Source organism: Astatotilapia calliptera, chromosome 14 (genome assembly GCF_964374335.1).
Source record: "Astatotilapia calliptera chromosome 14, fAstCal68.1, whole genome shotgun sequence".
Taxonomy (NCBI): domain Eukaryota; kingdom Metazoa; phylum Chordata; class Actinopteri; order Cichliformes; family Cichlidae; genus Astatotilapia; species Astatotilapia calliptera.
The window spans coordinates 22,864,241-22,879,650 of record NC_137435.1 but is presented as its reverse complement, the minus strand read 5'-3'; the positions used below and the strand labels follow the sequence as shown (position 1 = coordinate 22,879,650).

Sequence of the window (15,410 nt, the reverse complement as noted above, 5' to 3'; positions counted from 1 at the left end):
GCACCTCTTCTCACTGGCTCAGGCACAGCCATCATACTCTAGCCTAGCGTCCTGCGTTTTGGAAACAGCAGGATCAGATATCAGAACCATTGCACTGATGGACTCCACTGTGGACTTGCCTTCATTGCTATCACGGCCATAAGGGGGTGCTGCTGGACTTCTTTTGATATTGGTTGTGAAGCCATACACTGAACCTCGCTGCTGGCCACGCTTTAAGCAATGCTTCAATGCTAAACATGCAAGTTAATACCCCTGACCTCTCCTGTAGGCGTACACGGGCACAACAAGTGCCTCTTTATTATTTTGTAAATACCAAAAAAAAAAAAAAAAAAAGAAGCAGCTAGATGGGGAATGCAGCATTAGTAGAAGGGGAGGCCTGCAGCTTCGTAGTGTTTGATTTGCAGCTTTACTATGGTTATCTTGCTTCTTTGTATATTTGAATGTGATCAGCAGTCAGGAATGTCACACCTGATGCCGGTATAAAAGATTTTTTTCCTCCCCTTTTTTTTTAATATAGATTTTTTTTTTTGCTTGTTGCTGTTAGTTAAGGCTCAGAGGGCAATGAAAAAAAGCAATCTCTAAGGGGAGGACTTTGTCCTGGAAGGCATTTCCAGCCCCCTTTTGCAAGACTTTACAATGTAACGGGTGATACCTGCTACAGTATGGTAGCTTATAACATTTGCAACTATAATGTGCCAGTAAACATTTTTACTGAAGAAATCTGTGTGTGTTTTTCTTTCATGAACTTGGTCAGTGTAAGCTACATATACATGCACTCCTTTTCCTGGATAAGGTTGTCAACTAAAGGGACTGTACGTTTAGATTAATGTTACACAATGAGTGTTAGAATTTAAATATAGATGCATATTAGGCCAGAAATAAATTCAACCCAGACCTAGTTGAAGCCATGAGATGCTTTGAAATACCATTTGTGCAATTATTTGAGAAAGGACATTTCCTACAAGCCAATTCTAGCAACTCAATTATTACATCATTTTGTAATTCGACGATTGCACTATGATAGCTTTGTTTGTATTATAAAACTAGTGAAGGAACATGGCCTCGCGTTGACCTTCGTGGGGTTGCATAAAATGCCCCAATTATGAGAGTATAATATAACCGTTAGCATTGTTCGATCTCACTAAAACGTAAGTCGCGGTGGACAAAACATTTCATTTAAGACTTAAAGTTCATCTTTTTCCTTGAACTACGCAGATGAATTTTATGAGCTTTTAAGGACCCATGAATGTCTCACGGTTTGACGTTTTCGCTACAATATGCATTTTTGCGCAATCTCCATTTGTTTATTTAGCCATCTATCTGGCTATCCACCGGAAGTTCTAACCTGTCCATCACACCATTGACCCCGCCCCAATCAGTGGGCTCACCTGTCTTTATTAATGGCTGTTCTGGCTGCACGACTCTGCTCCAGGCCTCCGTCGACACCCGTGGATAAGTAGCTGCAGCGGCCGTGCATGAGACCTCTGTCTTCGGCTGTGACCATGGCCAGGACTGGGTTCTGCGACACCAAGCCTCTGCTGGACTTACACAAGAAGGTTTGCTCGGTGTGCTCCAGAGACCCAGTCTTAAACATATGTGATATACTTCTAAAATCAACTGTTAGAATGAAGCATGGAAATTTCTTCAGTTTCCATGCTTCATTTCTTTTCTGCCTTAAACCTTGGTGTGGTTGCTCAAATGCGGTGAGAATTTGGGCAAGCTGGTGGAGAAGTGAATGAGGAAAAGTAACCTTTACCTCATTAATCACATTCCTTTGTTATTGCACCCCATTATCATCTCACAGCAACATAATTAGATGAGTCTGAAACTTTTTAACTGCACTGCAGTCACCTTTCTCAAAGTCTACAAGTTTCTGTTATTAGACTGATTGTGTTCACCTGCCATGAGTCCATGTGGCTGTAACAGGACCTTGATGTGAGGCACGCTTTTTGAACAAATCATTGCAGAGATATACTGTCAGCAGATTGTCTCACAAACTGTACTGGGGGGAGAAATGCATAGCCATTCAATTTTAATGTCAGAATCAGAAAGTGTCAGTCAGTTACCATCTGTGATCCCTCCAGGCGGATGAAAGGCGAGCCCCACTAAGAACCTGGGCTAATGCCTCTGGGCCTATAGATCGCTGGCTGCCTGTAGAAGCAGACGAGTCCAGGATGAACTTGCTTAAAATGGAACCAGAACGCAGATGGGTATGCTTTTTGTCTCCCAACACTAACATGACTTCATGTACTTAAAGTGACTTAATGTATTCTTTTGCCAGCTAAGTGTAGAATAGTTGCAGGAATTCTGTGTGGATGTAAAGTTCCTCTCCTTTGGAGAAAAAAGTCTGGGTTAGAATTGGTGCTTTTATTTTTTCCTTGCCATGATCATAAGAGTTGCAAATTGAGCATCATTTTGCAATGATCAAATGTGTTCTCTGCAGGAAAGGAGGCTGTCCTTGCAAACCAGTGATGGCATCATCATGGGGTTTCATGAGGACAGTAGGGCATGGTCACCTGGTAAATTAATTGGTATGTTTTGTTTTGAAAGATCAGAGCCATAAAACCACGTGGTGCCAACATATAGGATGAATGGTTAATAAAATTGAATTGTCAGTGCTCATAAGAGGGAATATCGTTTTAAATCTGCTCAACGTTTATAAACTTGTGCTTCTCTTGCTGTCCTGTATAGCAGAAGGGTGTGTAGAAGATCCTGTGCTGCTTTATCCTTGTGGCCTGCAGGGTCTTCCTAGCCTACAAGTGCTGGTTCCTAGTTTGTTGCGCCATGAAATAGAGAAGGCATTAGAGAAATTAGATGTCATATGGGACCGGACATATGCCTGGGAGATGTTTCTAGACATGATGGTGAGACACAATTAAACCCCTTCATGTCTTATCTGAGTTAACCTTGTCTTTCAAGTGGGCTGTGTGCACAGGTCACTTGTAATGTGACTTCACACACTTATTATTGCACTCTCATCCTTTATTTTTTTTAATGTGCCTTCTGTCTTCTATTTTCATCCTTTAGCGAACCCAAACACAGAACTCTCTTCCCAGTGCTGACCTCCCCAGGTATTTTACTAATGCCACTCGAGGTATTCTGGTGGATTGGCTCATTCAGGTTCATGTAAGTCCCATTTAAAGTAGATTAATTTTTAGCTAATCAAAGACTGTATCCCTTTGTTGGGTTGTTTGTAAAAAGTAAAATGGGTACTGGGCACACAGGACACGCATGAAAACACACCATCAAAGTAAGTGGATAATGTTGGGTTAATCTATCTAAAAAAAACTATGAGCATACATATTGTAAGTTTGTAAATATGTAAATGGTGTTATTTATATACAGTTCAGGTTATTGCACATAGAATTTGGTATTGCACAGTGGTGGTTTATAGAGGGAAATGGGGAAAGTTGGGGGGCGGGGGTGGGACTGTGTTATCGGTGCGTGTAGAAGTTGAAGAAAACTGTTTGTTTTTTTGTTTTTTGGGGGGGGGGGGGGTTGAGTCTGTGGGCCTTTGTGCTGATGCATCTTTAGCATTTTCCCCAAGGGAAGCAGGCTTCATACAGCTTGCTCGTATTAGCTGATAAGCCTGCACTTCATGTTCAACTCCAAAAAAGCCAAGATGGAAATATGTGAAAAGCTAAACAGCAATGCTTTTAAAATGGTAGTGTACAAATTAATGGATGGCATCACTGTGGTTATGTATGTACATCTTCCATATAGAGCATAGATGTCAAACTCTGGCCCGCGGGCCAAATTTGGCCCGCAGCCTAATTACATTTGGCCCGCGAAGCCATACCAAATTATTATTATTAGAGCTGGCCTACTGGTATTATACAGCGAATATATATATATATATTGTTTAGTATTAAGCTTTGCTTGTTCCATATTCAGTTTTTCAGCAAAACGTGTTTGAGTCCATAAGAAAAGATTCATTCTTATATCTGGAGGAATAAATATATTTCAATAAATATTAACGTTAGCCTGCGACTTTGTTCCAGTTTTGAATTTTGGCCCACTGTGTATTTGAGTTTGACACCCCTGATATAGAGTATGAAGGTCCTGTTTTGTTTTTTCCCAGGAAATTATGCACTTTCAAGATGAGACCCTTTATCTGGCTATACACCTCCTCAACCGCTCACTGCGACTAATCAAGGTGACCACAGCCAATCTGCAGCTCCTTGGCATGGTTTGTCTCTTCATTGCTGCCAAGAAAGAAGAGTGTCTTCTCCCTGAGGTATGCTGCCTCAGCACTCCATGTCTGAACAGATACAGCATCCTTGGATCTCTAAATAAGCCGTGAGCATGTTCAATACAGTGTAATTTGGCATGCCTTCATAAATATATTTTATGTCCTCTTGTTTTTTTGTGATTAATTGGTCAGCCTATTCATCTGGCCTGAAGCTCACATGGAATTTTTTCTTTTTTTTGTTAAGAGAAAGGTGAAAACAAACTACCTAAAGATGATACCCTACCCAAAAACATAGATGGCCTGAAAGCAGCTATCAAAGCAGCTTGGCTTCAGTAACATTTCAGGAGTGTCACAAGCTGATCACCCACATGCCATCCAGCACTGATGCATTAGTTTGTGCTAAATAATCCTTATCGAAGTGCTGAGTGTATAAACATACTCTTCAGAAGCTCAACTTTTTAATTCTTTTTTTGGTATTCATCTTAAGAAATATTATTTTGAGATACTGGAATTCTGAATTTCTGGAATTTCACGAGCTATATGCTATAACAATAAAAATGAAGTGTATGAAATATTTCACATTTTGTAATGAATATATGAAAGTTTTACCTTTTCAGTTAATACAAAAAAACCCATTCACCTTATGATCTTTTGAGATTCACTACTATTTTTAATCTTGCAAGTTAAGATGACAAACTTCTTTTCTAAAGCTGTTCTATCTTGTGGTGATTGCTCCAGGTGTCTGGACTCTGCTCCCTGATGGATCACACCTATACTAAGCATCAGTTTCTGCGAATGGAACGCAAAGTCCTCTCCGGCCTCAAGTTTGAGCTATCCTATTCTCAACCTCTTCATTTCCTGCTTATTTTTGCCTCCGTTGCTCACTGCAGTGCCATGGTAGATGGACAACATTTTTGTCAAGATGTTTTGTACATATTGATCAGAAAGATCCAGTGTCACCCCATCCTGTTATTTGTGGCACTAGGTGGTGTGGATGGCTCGTTATCTGCTGGAGCTGTCGCTCCTGGAGGGCCAGTGTGTGGTGTTTCTGCCCGCTCAGCTCGCTGGAGCCGCACTCTGTTTGGCCCGCCAAGTTGTGCAGGAGCCTACAACACCAGAGGGAGAGGCTGCCTGGTGTTTAGTCTCCAGCATTCATGTTGGCAGGTCAGCAACACATTTATTCATCACAAATTAATTAGTTACCACATTTACATCTATACAAAGCTTTGTTACTTTCGTAGTGGTTAGTTTAATGTCTGTGCTGCTTTTTTTTTTTTTTTTTTTTCTTTCTTTCTTTTCAGTGAAGCTACTCTTATGAAGATCATGCATATTCTAGCCAGTGCTGCTGCCAAGGCTCAGACCTGTGCTACTTTTCTTAAATTTTCATCTCCAGAAACCATGCATGTCAGTAGACACCCAGGACTGAAAAATGCCTCCAGTCTACTGGGTGTATGCAGTTGACATACCTGATTTGAAACAACTTGATTACATTGTTGAGCTTCAAAGGTGCTAAACTTGTACAAACTAGTTTAAACTAGTTATACTACACTAGTATAACTCAAGAATGTCATTCCTTTGACAAAAAACTTCCAACCAAAGCAGTATCATCTTGACTATGGATCATGAAGTGTTGACATGTAATTGGGTAAAGAAACAAGTAAGATTTGTTGCCAGACATATGTACTGACCAACTTTGCAGCACACCTGTTTTATGAACTTATCTTGTAGCTGATTTAAGAAATATATATTTAAACTGTATTGATGTGTCCTTGTCTTGCCATTTTGTGGAGAGGATGTCTGAATGCCAAGTTATTTGAGAAAGTTTTAATGTAAAAAAATAAAGTGTCTGTTGCTAAGTATTGACATCCGGCTTATTCATTTTTGTATAAATGTGGAATACATTTAAGTCCAGTGGCACCTGGAAAGTGTTTCTTTTCAATGGCACAGGAATGTTTAATAAAAAAAGTATAAAAGTCTGAAGCCACCTCTAATTTCTTTATATTTTGCTAGAAAAAGTGGAAATGGGTGCAGAGACGTATTGTGCCAATGTACAGGAAACTGGAACTTGTCTGTCAATATTTGCTTTGACCACATTTATTCTTAAACACAACTTGAACACTCTTAATTTCTTTGAGTCTTCAGGAATGGTTTATTGACGGATATGCAGCGATCTTTGGATATTGCTTGTCTTTTTGTTCTGTTCTGTTCTGTCAAGATGATCCCCAAACTCTAGGAAGACTAAAAAAACCCAACGCACACAATGGAACACTATCAATGCTTTCACTGCATTAGCAGAGTGTTTGGGCTCATCTGACCTAGGTACTCTAGGTTCATTATTCCATGAATTAAACACTTACTGTTGAATCATCCTGACTACATCTGTGTGTGTATATATAAGAGAACTCTTTATTGTCATTGCACAGTCATATATATATAGTACAGTAGTACAATGAAATTGGAAAACTGTCCTTTCGCAAATGTGTCTTTTGACCCTCTTGGTTTCCTGCACAAGCGCTGCCTTCCTGCGCACGTGTTTCCTATGATTGGCTCTTGGAGTTCTGTCACGGACCAATGGGAGCTTAGCTGGCGGAGAGAGCTCGTTTCGTGTGTGTGTGGTAGGTGGTACAACAGGCAGCTGTGGGTTCAGTTAAGGTAAAACAGGACGAACACACGTTTAATTGTGTCGCCGCTGGGCTGTCCTCCCACAGTGTTGTTCATACTTACAGGATCGAGTGACAGCGTGCGGACACTGGTTATGTTTTGTTTTCACTTTTTCGGATCGTTTCTGGGATCGGCGACGTCAAGCTAGGAAAAATTTAGCCACTGTAATTTCAAAACAAAATCGTCGCAGTTTGTCCGGTTGGATAAAAGTACAGGTAAGTAGTGACGGAAGAACCTAAACTCAACAAACAACTATATATTGCACTGAGTAGTGTATGAAATATATGATACTATTCACAGAACCGCGTCTTTTTACTTTTTTTTTTTTTTTTTTTTAAGCTGTGAGTTTTATTTTGAAATTTATCGCATATGGCGTTCAACTTAAACAGTTTGATGGACGTTGCCTAATTTCAAACAGTTTTAACCCTAGTTTTTTTAAAACAGCAAATTTGACAAAGCACATATAAAATATACATACTGGATATACAACAGCTATAACATTTGAGCGTTTATGGACAGCATTTTTTTTTTAAAAAGCAGAGAATCTAGAAAACAAGCCTTAGAATGGTATAATTGGCTGTTTTACGTAGAGGTTTTACGTTTAGCTTATGTCAACAGATAATCTACACACAGCGTTTATATTGCCACCACCGTGGATACTAAATGTATTTTTTATGTTTTTGTTTGTGTGAGAGGAAGTGTATGTAAGAAGAGGGCCGGACTTAAAGTTGGGTATTACATAACACGGGGGGTGGGGGAAGAGTGGTGTTGTTCAGCTGACAGCGGGCTGTGGTGCCTTCATGGAACTAGCCCGATAATATCATAAATGCTGTGATGATGTCATCAGTCAAGCCCACCCGATTGGTAGGATAATATCTTTAAATTCTTAAAGAGCAGCCATTAAAGTTAAAAGTCCTTCAACTGCACAGCCATGCATGCTGCTGTAGTTAAATCGTTATCATCTCAACTCATCTTTGAGACAGAGAAATCACAGTAGAGAGCACAGAGGGATAATATCAGATTGTAGCTACAGTTTGTGGGCAACATGAGGAGTTCTGTGTATTACAGCCTAATTGTAAGTCATTTTAGTATCTTCATTAAAGCCGAGCTTTATCATGTCAGTTTATTTATATCGGTGCCTGCGTTGTACAGTATGAATTGATATGATTACTTGTTTCGTCCTTTACGTTTTGTTTTACAGAACATAATGCAGGGTGACATGCTTGGGGCAATTTAGAAATGGTGCTGGCAGATAGTTTTTCCCAGCTGAGTGACTGTCCTCAGCACATGAAGCAGAGTGCACATCACAGCTGAGCAGACAGTGGTGTGGGGTCAAGCAGGTAAGCTGCAAACGTGTGTGAAATGTGTTGTTGGAAAGTTAGAAAACCAGAAACCCATTTTTCTTTAACTTCCTAATATAATTATATGTATTTGTATGCTGATACATGGTACAGTTGAGTCCTAATTGAATAACAAGATCAGATGATGCTGGTATGTAATTCTGTTGTCTTTCCTATAATCTTGAACTATTGTTTACACATATACTGCCCTGTCAGTAAGTGTCTTGCAAACAAACTTATTTTTATTTATTTAGCAAAGATCCATCAACTAACATTTATGTCTGTTTGATGGTATTTCTCACAGGCCTTTGGCAGAAATCTTGGTTGTTTGCACCATGGAGTACTGTGGTGCAAACAACAGTACTTTTTTTGTAGACTAACTCCAAAGGCATTGGGCTTTATACAATTAGGTCAGCAATTTACTGGGTAAAGAATTTTTTGTAATTTTCCCTCTGTAGAAGTTTGTAATAAATCAAACTGTCAATATGTGGTTGGAGTAAGCTGAAGGCATGCAAAAATTAAATGCAATTTGCATTTACTATTTAGGAATTACAACTATTACAAGAGACTTACAAATAATTTAACAAACAATTTTAAATATAAGAATTGTTATTTGTGTTATTTATTTACCAAAGTCCTTCACACTAAATGACTACCTGAAGTCTAGAACCCGTGGACATCACCAAATGCTGTTTTTCCTTCATTGAGATGCTCTTCCAGGCCTTTACTGCGGCCATTTTCAGCCACTGCTTGTTTGGGGGCCTTTCTGTATTTAGTTTTGCATTAAATGATCGAACATTGCGTTAAATGATCGAACATTGCTTTGTTGAGCTGAGCTCAAGCGACAGACTTGGCTATTGAAGAAAATATTTCTTTGCCATTAGAAACTGTTGAGTTGCTTTTGCAGTAGGCTTTGGGTACGTATCCATTTGCATTGTGAGGTGCAGAATCTGGACAGACGTTTCCTCTTGCCTCTTCTATCAGCAAACATCTCATCAAGAAATCCTAGTGACCTAGTTCCACTGGAATAATACTCCCTCCACCATATTTGACAGATGATGTAGTATGCTTTGGTTCATGGACTGTTTTTGTCTTTGAGAATACTTTTCTCAACATTGTGGTGCAGACTAACTTTGGTATATTCTTGTAAAGTCTTATCTGGTTTTCCTGTTCTTGAGTGTAATCAGCTCTGTATTTCCATTCTTAAATGTGTCTTTTGATTGTTACCTTGACAATGATTGCCTCACCTATTTCCTCTGTTCTTCACCTGGTTAGCTGTTGTCAAGTTCCTATCAACCAAGGAAATAATGTCATCATGGTCTTTAGTCATCTTCTTTTAGCCTTAGTCGTCTTCAATTCAATTCAATTTTATTTATATAGCGCCAAATCACAACAAAAGTCGCCTCAAGGCGCTTCATAGATACAGAGAAAAACCCAACAATCATATGACCCCCTATGAGCAAGCACTTTGGTGACAGTGGGAAGGAAAAACTCCCTTTTAACAGGAAGAAACCTCCGGCAGAACCAGGCTCAGGGAGGGGCGGCCATCTGCTGCGACCGGTTGGGGTGAGAGAAGGAAGACAGGATAAAAGACATGCTGTGGAAGAGAGACAGAGGTTAATAACAGATATGATTCAATGCAGAGAGGTCTATTAACACACAGTGATTGAGAAAGGTGACTGGAAAGGAAAAACTCAATGCATCATGGGAATCCCCGGCAGCATAACTAAGGGAGGATTCAGGGTCACCTGGTCCAGCCCTAACTATATGCTTTAGCAAAAAGGAAAGTTTTAAGCCTAATCTTAAAAGTAGAGATAGTGTCTGTCTCCCGAATCCAAACTGGAAGCTGGTTCCACAGAAGAGGGGCCTGAAAACTGAAGGCTCTCCCTCCCATTCTACTTTTAAATACTCTAGGAACAACAAGTAGGCCTGCAGAGCAAGAGCGAAGTGCTCTAATAGGGTGATATGGTACTACAAGGTCATTAAGATAAGATGGGGCCTGATTATTTAAGACCTTGTATGTGAGGAGCAGGATTTTGAATTCAATTCTGGATTTAACAGGAAGCCAATGAAGGGAAGCCAAAACAGGAGAAATATGCTCTCTCTTTCTAGTCCCTGTCAGGACTCTTGCTGCAGCATTTTGGATTAGCTGAAGGCTTTTCAGTGAGTTTTTTGGACATCCTGATAATAATGAATTACAGTAGTCCAGCCTGGAAGTAATAAATGCATGAACTAGTTTTTCAGCATCACTCTGAGACAGGATATTTCTAACTTTAGAAACTTAGTTACAGCGCTTTCAGAAAGACATCTGCTTTGATAAAGTCTACTCTCCACTGCTGTGTAATCAATTATTGTAAATGTAAATGTTATCAGGAAATGATCAGACAGGAGAGGGTTTTCAGGAAACACTGACCCGTGCAAGAATCTACCAAATTGTTGGTAAACATTGTATGCTATCCTTCTAATAGTTTTTTGTTTTTTTTTAATTTGATTTCATTTTTTCCAGCCTCACTTGCAACACTCTCTCTTTGGACCTTCATTCCAGTGAAAGGACACCCTGTGAAAAACAGCTCTTGCAATTAACCATGGATCTGTTTATCTGTTTAATTTCTCAAGGAAATAAAACACAGGGCTGGGACGCACCTGGCATCAGGGATTTGTCCAATTGCTTCTGAGCCTCTGAATCTGAATTTGTGCAACATTTTTGTTAAAGTTGAGAGTATGTGCTTCAATCACACTTTGATTGTTTAAAATCCAGTTTTGTGATTTTTTTTTTTAATTGATTAATTAATTAATTAAAAAAACATATGGGCATGTACATGGCTTAATAGAGTCCTAAATGTATGTCAAGATCTGGTTTATGGTTAGGACTTAAAAAGTATCTGTCTAACTGTGTCTTAGTGAGTGATGTTAGGACCATCTGTTCAACACTGTGGTTAATGTTGCTGTCTAAGGAATTTTAACCACACATCAACTGAAACAGAGTATTCCATTTTACAAATTAAACTGAAACAGTTACCCTCCTATAGTATGAAGTATGAGGATATTGCTGTTTATTTGTGGATTATATATATGGTAAACCTGTTTAGGGTTACTATTTCCTACATCTTAGCACAGAGGAGCTATTTAAATTTCTCTGATTTTCTTGATAGGGTCCAGTATGCCAAAGGAACAGCCTCCATTGGATCAGCACAGCCTTTGTGCTGCACCCAGCAAGAAAGTTAAAGATAAGAGCAACAATACAGCTCTACTGGCTATACGTGACATTAAAGACAAAGATGACTCAAGCAGGAGGGGCTCCCACTGCAGCTCCGAGAAGGACTCTGGCTTCTCTGGTGAGTCCAAGTCGATATAGCGAACGTTTCATATTTTATTTCATAGCTATTCACCATGCTTTTTAGATTTATATACAAGCCAGTGCAAGCATTGATACCTTCACTTCAACTTTGCTGGAATAATATCTAAAGCATCTCCTTGAATTCAAAGTGAAAAGGTTATTACAAATATATAGTTTTAGCTTTTGGGGTTAGATTTTCATCTATGCGACATTCCTAAGGGACACGGTGAAAGTTGATTAGAAGAAAATCATAATGCAATGACTATTGTTGGACGTTCTTGTGTGGCTTGAGTCATTTAAGAGCATCTAATGCACTTTTTTTAAATTTTAAATACAAATAAGAAAATAAATAAAACAGAAATACAAACACTGTGTTACTGATACCACAAAAGAAGTGTTGACTGTAGGAAAGCATGCATGTTGCTCCTGTCTTCCCTTTTGTGAGAATAAAGCAAATGTTTGCCTAGTTTGATTTGGTACTGCCTGATAAGGTAGTGAGGGGAAGAAAAAACATCTTTCTGCTGCATTGTGTCACAAAAAGTTCAACTATCCTCTTGAATGTGGCATTCAGCTGTTAGCATTTCTTCCTGTAATAACTTTTCTGCAGATGGTTCAGACTGGCAACTGGAGGACCAGAAGAGAAACAAAAGCCAGTTCAGAGCCAGTGAACATGCAGAAACGTCACAAAACCAAGAACGTATGCAAAGGAATCTTGGAAAGCATTCTGTGATGCCTGATGGTCATGACCAGCCACCTGTTTACATGATCAAGAACACGATGCTTAACCAGGTAAAGAAGGATACAACCAACACAGGATAGTCTTTCAGAAAGAAAAATAATGTTCACATCAGATGTACGGTGGAGCTCCTCACCAGTGTGTCATATTGACTTTTCTCTTCCTGTTTTGTTCCAGCAGTCAGATGTGACCCAGAAAAGAGGCCAGCTTCTCTGGGGAAACAGCGTCACTGACATCAACCATTCGGGTTCTCGTCAAATAATCCTTCTCCAGCAGCCAGGATTGTTGCCTGCTACCTTCCAGCTATCAAAGCCCTTGTCCCGAAAGTTTAATGTCTCAGAAAGGAAAATACCTGGTTCCTACTTACCCATACTGAACTCCTACCCACGCATAGCGCCACATCCCAGCAAGAAACCACCGGATAAATATTCAATCCACGAATGCCAGAGTCTCAGCAAGAGGGTGTGCTCAGAACAAAAGGGTGATGGCCCGTCTGTGACCCGAAATCTGCCAGAGCAGCACCTTCATAAACAACCTAAGTTGGCACTCTCAGCGACTGGCATGCCGTGTTCTTCTCCACCCCAAGATCAACTGTCTGCCTCAAGTCCCACCCCTACTTCCATGAGCCAGAGATCCCCATCTGTATCCAGTCAGGACACCAGCTACTCGTTATTCACAACCAGTTCGGCTGGACTTAACAGAGATGCCACCACCAGTATTCGCCACCGACGTTTTCTCAACACAGTAAAAATCCTCAGACAGTCTGGTCTGCTGGACATTACATTGCGCACAAAGGAGTTGATGCGTCAGAGCAACGCCACAGAGAGGGACCTCTCCCAGCTGCGGCAGCACACAGAGCTGCTGTGCCAGGCTGCCAGAAACCCCAGCCTCAATCTAAATGGTATCACTGTTTGGGAGCACCTCCATCAAGCTATGGCTGAGTCAGGAAATTATCCCAACCTTAAAATCCTGCAGAATATCCAAATCTCAACTGTGCCAGGTTCTGCCGGTCCATCAGAAAGGATTTCCAAAGGAGACACCAACAGGCCACAAGCTGCTGAGACCACACAAGCCCTGCCAATGTGCCTTCTCAACACCATGCCAGAGCAACACTGTGGTGTACAACAACAGTCAAAACAAGACAGGAAGCTCAAGGCCAATGAGACATCCTTAGACAAAGCCAGCTTTACACCTCCTGACAGTTCTACTGGTTAGCCCAGTTGGCAGTGCCTTTTTGAAGGGTGAGTTTTAGTTGTGGACATTTAGTTTTATGAATATTTTAAACCCAGCGTTACAGGAGTCATGCAGAAAATCTCTGTAGGTCCATGGAACTCAAACACAGACGTAGCTTTAGTCCTTACTGTGCGTGTCACAGTTTTCGGACTTAACTAATGGCTTAATGCACTTGAGTGCAATCAAAGACCAGATTCACCATCTGATGACAGATGATGGTACAATGTGTGCTTGAGATGCACTTAAAGAAGAGGAAAAAAACGTGTTTCCCTGGGAGAAGGGAAGGGGAGTGGCACTTCATGCAGTGGTGACATCTGCAGTATATATTATCAAGTTTGGTTGTTTTGCTGTTGTTTCAAACCAACCACATTCAGGGAAAGATGAATAGAAACAGTTCTTTTATACCTGTATCACCAACATCGGTGTGATTATTCTGTGCCTTTGATAGCACAGCTGAAGCTAAAGACTCAAAATATAAACTGTTCAACACTACACTGGACATGTGGATTTCTGTCCAGTCTCTTTTCCACAAAGCCTTAAAGCTTTTTTTCTTTTTTTTAAACAGGGGCACATTTACATCACAGGCTATCATGCTGTTGTTGTTGGTTATAACAACTTTCTTTCTTTTACAAACACAGCACACATCTCATGATAATGGAAGCAATTCTGCAACAAGCTCTATGTATCCAGTCATACCACATCCTCTCATGTAGCCGCTTTATTTTTTACTTTTTTTTCTTTTTTTTTTGATCAAGCCACTAATTGTTGCTTTTGTATGGTCATTTGTTTTTGCTCGTAGAAAACCACACTTTGGTTTATAAATGTAAAAATTTGAGTATAAACGCTGTTGTTTTTGTTTTGTTTTTTTAATGCATAGGGTATGTGCAAGATTATTCTCTCTTTCTGCATATGAACACATTTGTGAAACTTAAGGTGGTTTTTAATGCTAAGTTTTCATAATTAAGCTATTTAAATAAAACAATATGGGAAAATGGTCTTTATTTCAATGTGGAGCTTTTCAAGGTGAGTCTCATATTATTGTTGTGTTTTTGTGCCACATGTTTACTTAACCTTGAGTTATTCTAGCTGCTGCTATGGAAACTGACAGGGTGCTTCATGTGGTAGAAGTGCAGCACTGTCTCTGGTTCCTGAAAGCCATGGAAATAGTTTCCTTTCCATTTGCTGGATTGTGTGGATTGTAACTCTTGTCTACACTGTGTTCTTTTCCTAATGAAATAACATGCTGACATATGTCTGTGAAGGTTCTCAGTCATCCAGGTCATCGTAGTCAAAGGAGCTTGGAAAGAAAAGCGTCTGGACTTCTTTAAGTTACTTGAAGACGTTTCACCTCTCATCCGAGAAGCTTCTTCAGTTCTAAGGTCAAATGGTGGGGAGTCCCAGATATAAACCTAGTGGGAGTAACCCCCCCAAAGAGGGACAAGAGGACCCCCTGATGATCCTATAATCGCCTGAGCCAAGGTGTGAAACTGGGTGTGGGTCCCAATCAGCCAGAGTTTCTGACATATGAAAAGTACACTACAGTGGGGCAAAAAAGTATTTAGTCAGCCACCGATTGTGCAAGTTCCCCCACCTAAAATGGTGACAGAGTTCAGTTATTTGCACCAGAGGTACACTTCAACTGTGAGAGACAGAATGTGAAAAAATAAATAAATAAATAAAAAAAAAATCCATGAATCCACATGGTAGGATTTGTAAAGAATTTATTCGTAAATCAGGGTGGAAAATAAGTATTTGGTCAATAACAAAAATACAACTCAATACTTTGTAACATAACCTTTGTTGGCAATAACAGAGGTCAAACGTTTACTATAGGTCTTTACCAGGTTTGCACACACAGTAGCTGGTATTTTGGCTCATTCCTCCATGCAGATCTTCTCGAGAGCAGTGATG

At 40.0% G+C, this 15,410-nt stretch overlaps 2 protein-coding genes across 6 annotated transcripts; both read left to right on the top strand.

The window, feature by feature from the left end:
* Window positions 1–1,346: 1,346 nt before the first annotated feature.
* On the top strand, window positions 1,347–6,055 carry ccnp (cyclin P). 4 transcript variants are annotated; one of them, XM_026191610.2, is made up of 9 exons: window positions 1,347–1,565; window positions 2,085–2,210; window positions 2,444–2,531; window positions 2,695–2,864; window positions 3,028–3,126; window positions 4,082–4,237; window positions 4,931–5,089; window positions 5,178–5,356; window positions 5,494–6,055. In XM_026191610.2, exons 1-9 carry the CDS (start codon window positions 1,476–1,478, stop codon window positions 5,651–5,653), a joined length of 1,227 nt encoding a protein of 408 aa, XP_026047395.1. In that variant the 5' UTR covers window positions 1,347–1,475; the 3' UTR covers window positions 5,654–6,055. The 4 variants fall into 4 exon arrangements, with proteins under 4 accessions (XP_026047395.1, XP_026047394.1, XP_080144457.1 ...); XM_026191609.2 differs by having other exon boundaries at window positions 2,692–2,864; XM_080288331.1 differs by having other exon boundaries at window positions 1,349–1,556.
* A 741-nt stretch (window positions 6,056–6,796) lies between these two features.
* LOC113036819 (CLOCK-interacting pacemaker) lies at window positions 6,797–14,495 on the top strand. Of its 2 annotated transcripts, none has more exons than XM_026193339.2 (5): window positions 6,797–7,068; window positions 8,055–8,193; window positions 11,346–11,528; window positions 12,138–12,319; window positions 12,447–14,495. In XM_026193339.2, the coding sequence occupies exons 3-5, from the start codon at window positions 11,354–11,356 to the stop codon at window positions 13,479–13,481; spliced, it is 1,392 nt and encodes a 463-aa protein (XP_026049124.2). In that variant the 5' UTR covers window positions 6,797–7,068; window positions 8,055–8,193; window positions 11,346–11,353; the 3' UTR covers window positions 13,482–14,495. The 2 variants fall into 2 exon arrangements, with proteins under 2 accessions (XP_026049124.2, XP_080144742.1); XM_080288616.1 differs by having other exon boundaries at window positions 6,838–7,068; window positions 12,444–14,495.
* The last annotated feature ends 915 nt before the right edge of the window (window positions 14,496–15,410 follow it).